The 15,292-nt window shown below is 44.3% G+C and overlaps 1 protein-coding gene across 1 annotated transcript in view; it reads left to right on the top strand.

Moving 5' to 3' along the window:
• LOC117534315 (caskin-1-like) overlaps positions 1 to 14,262 on the top strand; it is a gene marked incomplete at its 5' end in the record, with an annotated part of 33,731 nt that extends 19,469 nt beyond the window's left edge. Inside the window, 12 exon segments of the mRNA XM_034198516.1 lie at positions 492 to 602; positions 3,520 to 3,621; positions 4,181 to 4,319; positions 4,610 to 4,744; positions 5,577 to 5,726; positions 5,855 to 6,294; positions 7,806 to 8,357; positions 8,751 to 9,131; positions 9,389 to 10,136; positions 11,028 to 11,136; positions 11,138 to 11,473; positions 11,904 to 14,262. Coding sequence (XP_034054407.1) covers positions 492 to 602; positions 3,520 to 3,621; positions 4,181 to 4,319; positions 4,610 to 4,744; positions 5,577 to 5,726; positions 5,855 to 6,294; positions 7,806 to 8,357; positions 8,751 to 9,131; positions 9,389 to 10,136; positions 11,028 to 11,136; positions 11,138 to 11,473; positions 11,904 to 12,000 — 3,300 coding nt within the window.
• Between the last annotated feature and the right edge of the window lie 1,030 nt (positions 14,263 to 15,292).

Genomic DNA, 15,292 nt, shown 5'->3' with positions numbered 1-15,292 from the left:
CAAATCTTGTGATCCATTTTCTAGGTCTAATCTTTAATATATATATTCATAATAATACATTGTATTTTTAGGGTATCCACAGACACTTTACAGGCTAAGATTCATAAAAACAACAACACAAGTAGGTATCTACACTTACTTGCTTTTTTCTGTTTGGCCACAAACTTTTTTGAAAGGGTTTTTGTTTCTCTAGTCATAGGAAAGACTTGACAGAGGTACATAACTTAACTAATACAATATATTATAAGCCTTGTGTTTAAAGAGCAGGGCCTTTCCCCCTCCTAACGTTAGCCTGGTTTTCACTACAGGGCCAAGCAGGACTAATTCAAGGCACTACGGGCATCTTTATTATGATATATTTATTTGTTTTGGTGTTATAAATGCTAAATATTGGCCCCTGATGGCCCTACTTGGCCCTGTTGAGAGAAAAGTGGCTGTTGCCAAGAAGACTCAGAGCCAATCACAGCATCCCCCCTGTCTTCTCTCCGTAGAGCTCAGAGGCCGTTGTCCAATGGCTGAGCGACTTTCAGCTGCAGGTCTACGCTCCAAACTTCCTATCCGTGGGCTATGACTTGCCCACCATTAGCCGAATGACCCCGGAGGTAAGGCATCTGACCCCTGACCCCCAGAGAGGCACCTGCAAGGACCACAATGGAAACCAGTCTGCACGACTTTGAATTGTGCCGTCCTTGATGTTTCCCAGATGCATGTGTACCATTTCCCTTAGAAAGTTCTTGAAGAGCACTATCCTTTTCCCACCTACTGTCAAACCTTACACCCTTCACCTGGTCTCTCTTAGATACCTGAGAAACTCTTCTGGTAACAACAACTGGACGCTAACTTTAATAAATATGAAATGGAAATTAAGCTTTTTAACTCTATTGTCGAAAAATAAGATTTCCGAATCTAACTCTCAGCAAAAATGCTTAAAATTATAACTTGTTTAGGGGTTTGCATTTACCCCAGTCTGTTGTTTCAATACGGAAATCCTTTAACTGTATATCAATAATAGTTGCAAGTAAACAGTACAGTAAACATCCATATAAAGATTCAAACACCGTGCAGTTGAGTCTCTTGGCTCTCATCAAAGACATTTGACGTTTGCTCTGCCATCTGCCTAGCAAGAGTAACGTAACTACTAAACGTCATCCCACAGAACTTTAGCTGCCTTTAGCTTAGCAGTGGTGACGTGTAAAAAGTCAATGGTTTTCTGAATGGGTTTTTGGTTGTTAGCCTGAAATAAGTTCTGTGGTTAACACAAGCTGGAGAGATTTTCACGTTTTGTTCTACGATATAAAATACGTCAGTAAATACCCCAATTTAAAAACAGAGGTTGCTAACAAGAGTCTAAATGAGACGACTAAATGTCATCACGCCCAACATTAGCCGCCTTTAGCTTAGCGGTGGTGACGTGAAGTAATGTGACCGTGCTGTAGTTCCTTTATAGCCCAACATTAGCCACCTTTAGCTTAGCGGTGGTGACTTGAAGTCATGTGACCGTGCTGTAGTTCCTTTATAGCCCAACATTAGCCGCCTTTAGCTTAGCGGTGGTGACTTGAAGTCATGTGACCGTGCTGTAGTTCCTTTATAGCCCAACATTAGCCACCTTTAGCTTAGCGGTGGTGACTTGAAGTCATGTGACCGTGCTGTAGTTCCTTTATAGCCCAACATTAGCCGCCTTTAGCTTAGCGGTGGTGACGTGAAGTAATGTGACCGTGCTGTAGTTCCTTTATAGCCCAACATTAGCCTCCTTTAGCTTAGTGGTGGTGACGTGAAGTCATGTGACCGTGCTGTAGTTCCTTTATAGCCCAACATTAGCCACCTTTAGCTTAGCGGTGGTGACTTGAAGTCATGTGACCGTGCTGTAGTTCCTTTATAGCCCAACATTAGCCGCCTTTAGCTTAGCGGTGGTGACTTGAAGTCATGTGACCGTGCTGTAGTTCCTTTATAGCCCAACATTAGCCACCTTTAGCTTAGCGGTGGTGACTTGAAGTCATGTGACCGTGCTGTAGTTCCTTTATAGCCCAACATTAGCCGCCTTTAGCTTAGCGGTGGTGACGTGAAGTCATGTGACCGTGCTGTAGTTCCTTTATAGCCCAACATTAGCCACATTTAGCTTAGCGGTGGTGACGTGAAGTCATGTGACCGTCTTGTAGTTCCTTTATAGCCCAACATTAGCCACTTTTAGCTTAGCGGTGGTGACGTGAAGTCATGTGACCGTGCTGTAGTTCCTTTAGAGCCCAACATTAGCTCTTTACTTCAGAAATCATAAAGTGGTGTTAACATGTGGAGATTATCCTGCTGAACTAGACGTGTCAGTATCATAAACGTTTGTTTGACACATAGATTATTTTCTGCAGTAATCCAAAATCACATGGAGGAATCCCATTGACTTGTTTCGAGGTCTGCCCTTGTGATGCTACTTTCAGGATCCACTACAGAATTACATCATCCCTGCACTACTCTATTAAAAATAGCTCAACATACCCACACATCCTCCTGACCCCCCGATCACCTCCCACACTGCCTGTTCTGAAATAACTATACGAATGCTCTCTGCCACGCTCACCTACATGCAAATCATTTATAGTATATATAAATTATTTGTACATGTACTTACACTTCGGGGCTGTGCATGCTGAATGGTTCAGAGCCGAGCTGACTATAAAAGGCTATTGTTAATAAAATATATGTCGTAGTAATCTTGCCTATTCTACTGTGTGTTTGGGTCGCATCTGCATATCATTTATTCAACTGTGTGTGTGTGTGTGTGTGTGTGTGTGTGTGTGTGTGTGTGTGTGTGTGTGTGTGTGTGTGTGTGTGTGTGTGTGTGTGTGTGTGTGTGTGTGTGTGTGTGTGTGTGTGTGTGTGTGTGGGAGTGTTATGATTGTCCATGTATGTTTGTAAAAGTGTGTTCTCGTGTCTACACCTTAAGAAATACACAGAAACAAAACTAGAAAGATAATCACCTGATGATGTATTTTCTTTATAAATAACAGTTTTAACTAAATCTGTACATTTTCATTTTCAATACACTTACTTTGTGTATTGAAAATACAATAACGAATTTAAAGGATATTATGGAGCGGATTCTTTCCAGATGCTTCCTTTTCACTGCAGACATTCGCTTTTGCTTTTCTTATGATTTTGAGAAATTTCTGCTCTATTTTCAACCGAGGCTTTGATCAGATGTCACGCTGTACTGTTTCTTTGTGTTGCAAGTTTTCTTCTATGTGTGTGTGTAACAGAGACTGTGTGTGTGTGTGTGTGTGTGTGTGTGTGTGTGTGTGTGTGTGTTTGTGCGTGCGTGTGTGTATGTGTGTGTTTGTGCGTGTGTGTGTGTTTGTGTCTGCTGGAGTCTTGGGGAGATTGTGTGGAGGAAAAAGCCTGAACATGCCACGACTGTACCTTACTTGTGTGTGTGTGTGTGTGTGTGTGTGTGTGTGTGTGTGTGTGTGTGTGTGTGTGTGTGTGTGTGTGTGTGTGTGTGTGTGTGTGTGTCTGTGCGTGTGTGTGTAGGATCTGACGGCGATTGGAATAACTAAACCCGGCCACAGAAAGAAGATGACGTCAGAGATTAACAAAATGGGTGTCAATGATTGGCTGCCTGACCACAAACCTGTGAGTGCAACCCAACACTGACAACACAACACCATGTTTTTTTGTTTTATTTTGAAAAAACACCTTGTGCCACTTCCTGTCTTTGTGTTTTCCTGCTTCCACGCTGTTTTTGCCTTTTTTAGATGAACACACAAACGCAGAACGAACAGAAAGCATGTGCACATATCTAAAAACAAGCTTTATTAAGAGTAAAGCTGGTAGAAACACAACACAGCGTTAGCGCCAACTAACCTTCATGTAATAATAATAATAATAATGCATTACATTTTTTATTAGAGCGCTTTTACAGGTGCTCAAAGCGCTTTACAAGTACACATTACACATATTAGACATGTAAGAATCATTACTGCGGACATTACCCACAGGAGCAAATGCGGGTAAAGTGTCTTGCCCAAGGACACAACGGCCTGACAGTGGCGGCCGAGGCGGGATTCGAACTGGAGTTCACCAATGATCTGATGACCAACGCTCTAACCACTGCGCCAAAACATGTGCTGACGTTCCCCACGGGGATTAATAAAGATCCATCTTATCTCATGCTTCTGGTGTTTTCCTCCAGGCCAATCTGGGCGAGTGGCTGTCTGCGATCGGGCTGAGTCAGTACCACCAGGTGTTGGTTCAGAACGGCTACGAGAACATCGAGTTCATCACCGACATCACCTGGGAGGACCTGCAGGAAATAGGCATCATCAAACTGGGTAAGTTATTGTTTTGACATCAGTACGTATGAAGAAGATTTGAAAGTATGACATGTGAAATGTGCAAGCGTACCGAGCCCAAGGTTAGATCTGTGAAACACATTCATATGTGGTTCATTTAAGTTCAAATGAAAGTAAGGTTAATAATTCACCCTCTGCCTCTGTATACTTGCTTTGGGCCTTCATAGTAATAGCTCATGTGTACTCTTTGATTGATAATGATGTAGTTTATACTGTATGTAAACTTATAGAGGTGATCTTAATTAAAGTACTGTTGTTATTGTTTTCAGGCCACCAGAAGAAGCTGATGCTGGCGGTGAAGCGTCTCGCTGAAATGCAGCGCGGATCAGATGGTCGGGGGAAGAAGCCTCCACCAATCACACAGCAGCAGGAAGCGACGTTGATAGACAGCCCGCCTCCAGACGGTGAGCTAACAGATCAGAAAGAACTCAATGGTGCTCTGAGGAGATTCAGATGGTAAGGAGGGGAGGGGGGGGGTTACCTTGGTTACTGATTGGCTAATGGTTACACAAGCCAAAATAAACATTATGACATCATAATGTGGTCAAAATCTGATCAGCTCATTTTCAGACAGGTTTTTATAGAAATGGATCAAAAAGAGAGAGAATCTTTATTCCTGAAACTTTCAGAGTCTCTTTCCACAGAGGGGACACATGTTGATGTAGAAGAGACATGAAGAAGAGGGGACACATGTTGATGTAGAAGAGACATGAAGAAGAGGGGACACATGTTGATGTAGAAGAGACATGAAGAAGAGGGGACACGTGTTGATGTAGAAGAGACATGAAGAAGAGGGGACACGTGTTGATGTAGAAGAGACATGAAGAAGAGGGGACACGTGTTGATGTAGAAGAGACATGAAGAAGAGGGGACACATGTTGATGTAGAAGAGACATGAAGAAGAGGGGACACGTGTTGATGTAGAAGAGACATGTAGAAGAGGGGACACATGTTGATGTAGAAGAGACATGAAGAAGAGGGGACACGTGTTGATGTAGAAGAGACATGAAGAAGAGGGGACACGTGTTGATGTAGAAGAGACATGAAGAAGAGGGGACACGTGTTGATGTAGAAGAGACATGAAGAAGAGGGTTTTGCATGATAGGTGACCTTTAAAAAGGTTCAACTTGAATGTACTGTAGTAACTTCATGATTATCTAATAAAGTAAATTCATACCCTGTCTTTTAAATATTCATATTAATCTAATTAATTACTTTGTTTTACTTTGATCTCAGAGCTCATGTCTCCAAAGATGAGCTCCTTCCAGGACAGCGAGTTGAGCCCCGAGCTGCAGAGCGCCATCATGACTCAGCCAGGACAGGAAGTGAAAGCTCAGCGAACACGAAGCAAAGACCACGAGGAGATTCTGATTGGAGGAGGAGGAGAACGAGGAGAACGAGAAAGAGGAGGAGGAAGAGGAGAAGGAGGAGAAGAAAGAGGTGTTGGAGGAGGAGGAAGAGGAGGAGGAGAACGAGGAGAACGAGGAGGAGGAGGAGGAGGAGGAGGAGGAGGAGAGGAGGAGGAGGAGGAGGAGAAAGAGGAGTATTGCAGACCTTCCACCAAAAAAAGGAGGCTCGGACTATGCGCCAGCAGAGCAGCCAGGGGAGTCGAGGCAGCGTTTCCTCTCAGGGGAAACACCGTCACTCCCACTCCCACTCCATGCCTGCGCCTCCCTACACGCCTCCTCACACCCCCACCAAGCCGAGGACCTCCTCTTCCTCCTCCTCCTCCTCCTCCGTCCAGAGCACAGCTTCCCCGCAGACCAAACACAAGCCCACGCCCCCGTTCATCCAGGGCGAGAGACCCCAGTCTCCTCGATCGAACCCCCCGCAGTCTCCAACCCAACGAGGGCCTCCGATAACCCAGATCCCCCCCCAGACACAACAGCAGCCTCCAGACGTGATGCAGAGCCAGGCTCAGCCTCAGCACCCCCCACAGACACAGGGGATGGAGGTAAGGGACTTCAAACTCAATTAAAGCTGCGAGCAGTGATGAGCGGTCTTCAGACTCGGCCGTCGGCAAACGTGGGAAGTTTCGGGCCGATCGAACAATCTCTGTAGGACTTACAGCAGTAACATAAACATCTTGTTTGTTGGCGAGTGATCTGTCTCCATGGCAACGGTATATGATGTCACCCCATAATACAGTTAAATGTCTTGAGGGCTGCATCATTACTCAAAACAAAAAAAACTCATCTCTTTCGACTCCACTTCGAGCGATAGAACTATTAACAAATCACTTATATACTAATAAAGGACTGGCTTATCTAAAGCCAGTTGAGTAGCACTTCAAATGTTTTGGCTCTATGAAACCTGATGTACTTATATGATTCTGTTTTCTTCAAGGTTGTGTCTTCCTGGTCGAATGTACTTATTGTAAGTCGCTTTGGATAAAAGCGTCAGCTAAATGCAATGTAATGTAATGTAATTATCAAACATGTGAAGTTTTGGGCCGTTTGGAGCATTTCCACTGAAGTTATGAGAAACCCGTATTTCATGGCGAGCATTGTGTTTCCATGGCAACGGCATTTGACGAAAACCTCATAACTGACATAGAGATGTCTTCAGGGCTGGACCGTTAGCACACGTCAAGTTTGACCACTTTTTGACCATTTACATTATTTACGTTATAGCAAAATCGTATTTTACGGCGAGGAATGCGTTGGCAACAGCGTTTTAGCGAATCTCACAATTGTCATATAGACATGTTGCGGGCCGGACCATTAGCCATAATCTGAAGTCTGGTGCCATTTGGACGATTTTCCTAAGAGTTACGACAACACCGTGTTTTATGGCGAGGGATGCCATGGAAACGGCATATGATGAGATCCCAGATTTGGTGTAGTGCTGTTGAGGCATCGGTCGATGATATACAAGTGTACTATACAAGTTGATGTACACCTCCAAGAGGCTTTTTGGTTCGTCTCTGCACCCTAGATATAGGTAGCGATTTTCGTTGGTGTTGGGGGGGGGGTGGTTAAGTTCAAAACGGAAGTGGGCGTGGCTTGCACAGTTTTTTTATGCAAAGTTCCGGAACTCATTTCACACGTCTATTTTCACCGGTCCTGACGCGCGTGTAACATTTTGTGAGCTTTCATATATGTTGCGGAGTTCAAAAGTGCGAACAAAGAGGACAAATTAAAATCAGAATAATAAGAATAATCCTATCGATTACAATAATGTAGCGACCACAGTGACGTGGGCTACCTTCTGTCATGATTTTGGCCCCTTTCTCTGAGCTTTTGCTCGTCGTTTTCCCTGTTTTGTGTGTGTTTGGCAGGGTTGTAAATAATTCACCTTATGCCTCTTTATACTTGCTTTGGGCCTTCATAGTAATAGCTCATGTGTACTCTTTGATTGATAATAATGTAGATTATACAATGTATTCTGCTAATTACGCCAGTTGATATGTAAAGTTGTAGAGGTGCTTTTTAAATAAACGTACCTTAACTTTAACCTCAACAGCCACAGGTCCCGATGCTGTGTCTTCCTCCAGAGGTTTCTGAGGGGAAGGAGCCATCACGCCCCCACACCCTCCCCCGATACAACTTCTCCGAGGGGGAGTGTGACGACAAGGACGGAGGGGAGGAAGCCGAGATGGTGCTGAGTCCACTTCCTGCCCCGGTGGTCAGAGGAGACGGAGTTAAATACGCAACGCACCGAGTCAGCCGCAGCCACTCGGTCCGCAACCAGGAGAAAATACGCAACCACTCGCAGACGTTAGCTCTGCGTCAGAAGAAGAAAGGACCGCCTCCACCTCCGCCCAAACGCTGCAGCTCCGCCATCTCCACCTCCACCTCCAACCTGACGGAGAGCACGCTCGTCACCGCAGGGGGTGGGATGCTGGACGTGCCGTTCCTCCAGCAGCGGAGGGCCAGCGACCTGGGGGTCTCCGTGGAGACGGTCGTCTTGGAGAAGAGCAGCGTGGGCAGCGTGAGGAGCATCGCCGCCATGTTGGAGATGTCGTCCATAGGAGGCGGACCAAAAGGCATGGCGCTGCAGAGGAACTTCCTGCAGGTAGGGGGAGCGCTTTCATTGGTTGCAAAAAACACCTTGAATTACGATTTGCCTTAAAGTACCAGTAAGAGTTTCCTTGAAATGAAATCAGTTGAACAAATACTTCCTAAGAAGGAAATGAACCGAACCGTGAGAGCCCAATGGATATTCTTAACAATCCGGGCATTTTGCCGTACTTCTCAACGAGGATGCATTCATGCACTAACAATATCAAGTACACAAGTACAGGAATTAAGACGGAGGACAGGTCTTGTGGGTCTTTCTTAAGGAGAAAACTTAGGGTGTCAGGTGCAGCTTCAATGGTACTCTAAAATATTGTATATCCACATTAATTGATGTAGTTAATGAGCTAAAGCATTATATAACAAATTAATTTGTGTGTGTGTTTACCAGGTGGGTAAAACTCGCGATGCCATTGGTCTGGACGGGGAGGTGGTGAACCGGAGGAGGACCATCAGCGGTCCGGTGTCCGAGCTGGTGGAGGCGGCAAGAAGGGAACAACCCACTCCTCAACCTCAACCCTCCATCCAGCCCTCACCCTCCGTCCAGCATTCTGCCTTCTCCCCTCCACCAGTGAACGCCTCCTCCAACAACCTTCCGTCCTCCAACAACCCTCCGTCCTCAAACAACCCTCCGTCCTCCAACAACCCTCCGTCCTCCAACAACCCTCCGTCCTCCCCCCAGCCTCCGTCCAGTTCGTTGGAGAATCTACCGTTTGCAGACGAGGGAAGTCTGACCATCCGCCGCCAAGGACGAGGAGAAGGAGAAGGACAGGTAGCTATCTATATATATGTTGTCTTTCTTTCTATCTATCTAACTAACTAACTATCTATCTCTCTATCTATCTATCTATCTATCCATCTATCTATGCAGCGCAATGTAATGTGCTAAATCTAAATGTGCTTTCTGTAAAATGAACCATAGTGCAGCTTCTGTTCTCTGTAAGCGTTATCCGTGCTTATCTTTGTCAATACTTCTGACTGTTTGTGCAAAAATCCACTCTTGTCACGAATGTATGAATTTTCCGTTAGTGTGTATTTTGTGTTTGTCTGCAGGGCGACGGGGAAGAGGTGGGCTTCACCAACGAGGACATCTCCGGAGTCGAGTCCACCACCACATCGACCCTGAAGCGACGCCCCCGAAGCTCCAAACCTCACCCCAATGGCTCCGACTTCACGCTGCAGGAATCGTCCACCGTGAAGCGCCGACCCAAGAGCCGCGACAAGGAGCCGGAGGGTTACGCAGAGATGGCCGCCATCGGAGAACCCAACACCACCCAACCGGTTCCCTACCAGAACGGCACCGTGAACATGAAACGCCGCCAAGGATCGGACGAAGGAGTGACGGAGCAACCGCAACCCCAACCTCCACTGCATCCACAACAACATCCACAACAACATCCACAACAACCTCCACAACAACCTCCGCAACAACATCCACAACAACCTCCACTTTATCCACAACAACCTCCACAACAACATCCACTGCATCCACAACAACATCCACTTTATCCACAACAACATCCACTTTATCCACAACAACCTCCACAACAACATCCACTGCATCCACAACAACAATCGCAGCCGACTGCTGTTCCCCGCAGAGACAGCGTGGACCAGGTGGTGATTGAAGGCGTTCCCATTAGAAAACCAAAGCCTCCGGTCTCCCCGAAGCCATTCGTTTCGCAGATAAAGAGGCAAGGAGGACCGCCCACCCCCCCCCAGCCGGTCTCCAACAGGAGGGTCCCGTTACCTGGCCCGGGGACGCCTGGAAGCCCAGGTACTCTCACTGATGGAGGTTCACTACTGTTTATGCTAAGTTCAGCAACACACTTACTAGGTTTTTGTAGCTAAAAGCAACTACAGTCACCATTCAACTATTAAAATATTCAGCTTTTTCTGCATTTTCAGCTCAGTTCAGCAACAACTTTGCGAAGCTTCCAGCATTCGCACGCATTTTCAGCAAGAAATGCATTTCCTAGTTTGAATTTCACTGCGTGTCCCAAGGTGTTTAATAGTTAAAGGAAATGTACACTTTAAACCAAATGCAAAAAAAGAAAAGAAAACAAGCTTCATATTCAGGGATTTCACAATACAAGACATTCTAGTAGTCGTACCAATAATAGGGACATTTCACAATTCTTGTTGCCAATTAGATATCACTGTCAAAGACCAAAAACAAAACATTGCTGTGGGAACATATCCTTCAAACAACTGTGTTTGTTAAAGTTTATTTAAGTTTTTGTTTTATTTTACATTGAACGTATCATGATAACACTATAATTTACAATATAATATATTCTTATGAATGAAAATACACAAAAGAGTCTACTCCTCTATCTGTTTCAGCTCTGTTCCAAAAGTGCTGATTCTGTGTCTGTAGCTTTAAATGCTAATGAGCTGCTGCTGGCCACGCCCCTCTGAGAGATCATTGGTTTAAAAAGCACAATGTTGCTTGAAGGAGATTCAGGTGATAAAGTGGGCGGGGGATGGATCAGAAAAAAAAGAAAGGGGGTCTTTGTTCCTGAAACTTCCAGAGTCTCTAAACACAGAGGGGATTTTGCACAATCGGTGACCTTAAAGTTGTTCATTGCATATCTACACTGCAGCAGACAACAATAAAGCCCTTTGATCCTTTACCCTGACATTCATACTTTCTCCATTTCCGTAGTTGAAGGGAAGAAGATTCCGCCCCCAGTCTCACCCAAACCGACGCCCCCACCGACGGCCCCCAAACCGTCCAAACTGATCCACTCCATGACCAGCCCCCCCCCCCCATCATCATGCAGTGGTTTCTAGGCAGACCAGCTCCCCGCCATATTTCCCCCTCGCCAACATCCCCGGTCCAACGAACGCCAAACCGCTGAGCCCGTCCCCCCCGAGCCCTCGCACCCCCCAGACCCCCACCACACCTCAGACCCCCGCCACCCCCAGCCCCACCCCCCCGCCCGTCAAGCCGCCTCGCTCCTCGATCGGGGGGGTGTCCGTGGACAGCGGGATGATGGGGGGCGGAGTCACGGCTCCGGAGCTGCTGGTGCATCAGAAGCTGGAGGAGACGAGCGCCTCGCTGGCCGCCGCGCTGCAGATCGTGGAGGATAAGATCCTGAGGCAGGAGGAGTAAGGAGCACACACACACACAGAAATAAACACACACACACATACAGAAAGAAACACACACACATAGATACACAGATACAAACACACACATATCAAACATTTCCCAAATTTGTATCAATAAAGTACTTCTTATCTTATCTTATACACACACACACACACACACATACACAGAAAGAAACACACACACACATACATACACAGCATTTTGTATTTATTGAAATTACATTATTAATATAATAAAAAACTATATATATGTAAAAGATATAATACATATATGTCATTTATATAACGCTTTTTCTGGTGCTCAAAGCGCTTGGTTTTAAGAAGACATTATTATTTCCAATCCACTGTTATAATGTTGTGCTTCTGTGTGTGTGTGTGTGCGTGCGTGCGTGCGTGCGTGTGTGTGCGTGTGCGTGTGTGTGTGCAGCTCCATGGAAGAGCAGAAGACGACGGTCAGCATCCTGGACGATATCGGCAGCATGTTCGACGACCTCGCCGACCAACTGGACGCCATGCTGGAGTAACCATGGAAACAGACTCTGATGGCACAATCTCTCTCTCTTCCTCTCTTCATCCTCCTCTCTGATGATGATGATGATGATGATGATGGATGAAGAGAGAGACACTTTAAGAGAGAGGGTAGATAAAAAAGGACCAAAAACAAAGACTGACGTGGAGAGAGAAGAATATAAAAAAATAAAAAATAGAAGAGCCTGCAATCAAACCGCGGGTGTTTTCCACTCCTGACGACAAAACAAAAACTAATCGAAGCACCACCTGTGTGCTGAATCATAGTCTGGTATGTGTACATTCTAAGCATGGAGAGTTTATATCTACTGAAAAAGTCCTGCATTAGCACAGTAATATATGATAATGATAATAATAATATAACGATAAATATGAAGCTCTTTGGTTTGATGTCTGTGTGGAACCTCTGGTGTTGTGACCATGTAAAAGGACACGGAGGAAAGATTTGTATCCGTGACCAAAATGAGACGATTCAGCTCCTGAGGTGTGTGTGTGTGTGTGACAGTGTGTGTGTGACAATGTGTGTGTTGTGTGTGTGTGTGTGTGTGTGTGTGTGTGTGTGTGTGTGTGTGTGTGTGTGTGTGTGTGTGTGTGTGTTGAGACGGATGAGTGCTTGTGAATTGTTGGAATTTCAGGATTCAGTTTACTGTCCTGGCTGCGGTCATACACTCTGCTCCATCCTCATTATTTCCGCCCCTCCAAATAAAAAACATTCACAGGAGAAGCACAATGCAGCCACGGGAGCCCGCACAATATGAAATCAATATTTAACGAGAGAAGCTGCAGCAGGTAGTCTGAAAGAAGACGTTAGGTGTTGGGGATAAGGTTCGGAAAGTTATGGAGAAGGATTTAAAGGGTGCAAGGTGTTAGAAAAGGGAAGATGGAGGTCATAGAGTTGGTTATTGTTGGGTCAAATGTGAGATTTGGGCTCTGTTGTAACAAGCTGCAGAGTCACAGCTCAGTTCAAATCATTCCTGATACCTGCAGAAAATAAGGGCAACGCAACAAACTTCAGGTAACAAAATAAGGACATATATCATACTTAAATCCAATGACAAATTCATTATCAAACACTTTCAAGTAGGGATGCATTAATCAATTTTCAAGGTCACCAGACTACATTGATAAAGACAGTATTTTTACCTTTGGTTGGTTCGGAGTTGGACAAAAAACGTTAAAGTTGAGATGTATCAATGCAATTTATTCTCCTCTGATAATCTAATGTAATCCACCCCTGAAGACACTTTTCAAAGGGATGGTTCCTTTTTCAAGGCAACCAAACTCCATTGACAAAAACAGTAATTAATTCATTCAGATTAACCAAAGCCGAACAATAATATAAGATAAGAGGTACTTTATTGATCCCAAATAGGGAAATGCGTTGCAGCAGCATACAAAACAACAAAACAAATCATAAATGATTATTAAATTGTACAGTGTGTCCAGTTATCCAGAGAGAAGCTATGGAGTGCCAAAAAAACTAATTGATGCAGCAGTAAATCTGCAAGAGAAGTAAAATTACAACCAAACTCCATTGACAGAAACAGTAACTTGGTGAATGGTTAGTAACTGGTTGGTTAGATTCACTAAAGTTGCACAATAAAGCCATTCAAAATGACCCCCCTCGGCGGTTCTAGTGTTAAAAACAGAAATGTTGAATATAAAATGTTTTCTACCGAATTTGAATGTACATTTTTTATTTCATTTTTTATAGTATCAATATTTTTAGGAGTTATGCACGACTGATGCTTTTAAATTAACATTTCAAAAAAATCTCATGTCCCCCTGCAGTACTCCAAGGTACCCCTAGGGGTCTGCATACCCTCATTTGAGAACTGATACCCCTCCATCAGCACACTCTCACACACTGATCTGTCACAGAAAATGAAACACAATAACCCAGGGTCATAACACCCCCAACAAATGTGGTGTTGGGGTATGATTGCATTGGGTGATCCCGGACGAGCCCCCAATGTTAGGTTACCGTAGACCCGGGACGTAATCTAAATCACCATCTGCACACTCTCCCACACATATCTGTCTCAGAGAATGAAACACAGTAACCCATAACAACCCCCCCCCCCCCCAAAATGTGGTCTAGGAGTATGATAGCTTTGGGTGAGAGAGACCCGTGTTCTGATCCCGGACGAGTCCCCCAAAAAATGAATCAGAATCAAGGTTTTTTACACATACAAGGAATTTGCTTTGGTATCTGGTGGTGCGAACACAAACAATGTAAAAAAAATAGAAATATATAAGGATAATACAAAAAAAGTATTATTAAGAAATATTTTAGCATTAAAAAAGGATGCTAAAGACAAGTATTTACACCAGATTTAAATGTAACTATACAAATAACTTTAAAAGCTAAAAAACAAAAAGACTTAGGACAATGAGTATATACGGCAAACTACGGAGTATTATCTTATATTTTGAAGTGGAGTTGTTAGGTTTCCCTAGACGCGGGACATAACAGCAGTAAATCTGCAACTTGTTTTTTTAGAAAGTAAATTGATTGTTTATGTCAATGGAGTCTGGTGGCTTGAAGGAGAGCATTGCCATTTATCTACTCAGTTCTTAAATCATTCCTGATACCTGCTGTTGTTGGAAATAAGGGCAACGAATTTCAGGATCCCCCACACTCATTTTAAAATATTTTGATTAAAACACTCAAATGAATTTTCAAACACCGTTAAGTAGAGATGCTTTAATGCAACTTTTTCTCTTCTGAAAATCCCAAATATAAACCTCCCCTTCGGGCACATTTTGAAGAGATAGTTACATTTTCACCAGTGACCAGACTCCATTGACAACATGGAGAAAGAATCACCGTTACATTCAGTCACCAAAGTTGCACAATAACACAAACCAACTCCTTTGTTTTCATAAAATTACAGTTTTTTGTCGATGGAGTCTGGTGGCTTGGAAGAGAGTAGAGATCCTGATACAACCGGAAACACTACATTATACTGATGAAAAAACTGTCTTTAATGTGGAAAAGGTCACATCTTGCTTCCACACTGGATCCATTAAATGATCAGTTCGGATACTGCATCCCTATTTATATAATCCCCTGTATTCATTCATATAAAAAGATCCATAATACGCCCAAATCCCTGCGTGGATTACCGGGTATTTCATTAGTAAATTACAATAAACCTTCAGCGAACAATCATCCTCTGTTCATCTCCATCTCCTTCGTCCCACACCTTCCTAACCACCCACCCGTGTTGCCATGACAATCTACATCATCACCCTCACCATCCTCATCGTCACCATGGTTACTAA

Source organism: Gymnodraco acuticeps, unplaced genomic scaffold (assembly GCF_902827175.1).
Source record: "Gymnodraco acuticeps unplaced genomic scaffold, fGymAcu1.1, whole genome shotgun sequence".
In the NCBI taxonomy this organism is placed as follows: Eukaryota; Metazoa; Chordata; class Actinopteri; order Perciformes; family Bathydraconidae; genus Gymnodraco; species Gymnodraco acuticeps.
This window is presented reverse-complemented; position numbering and strand designations above follow the sequence as displayed.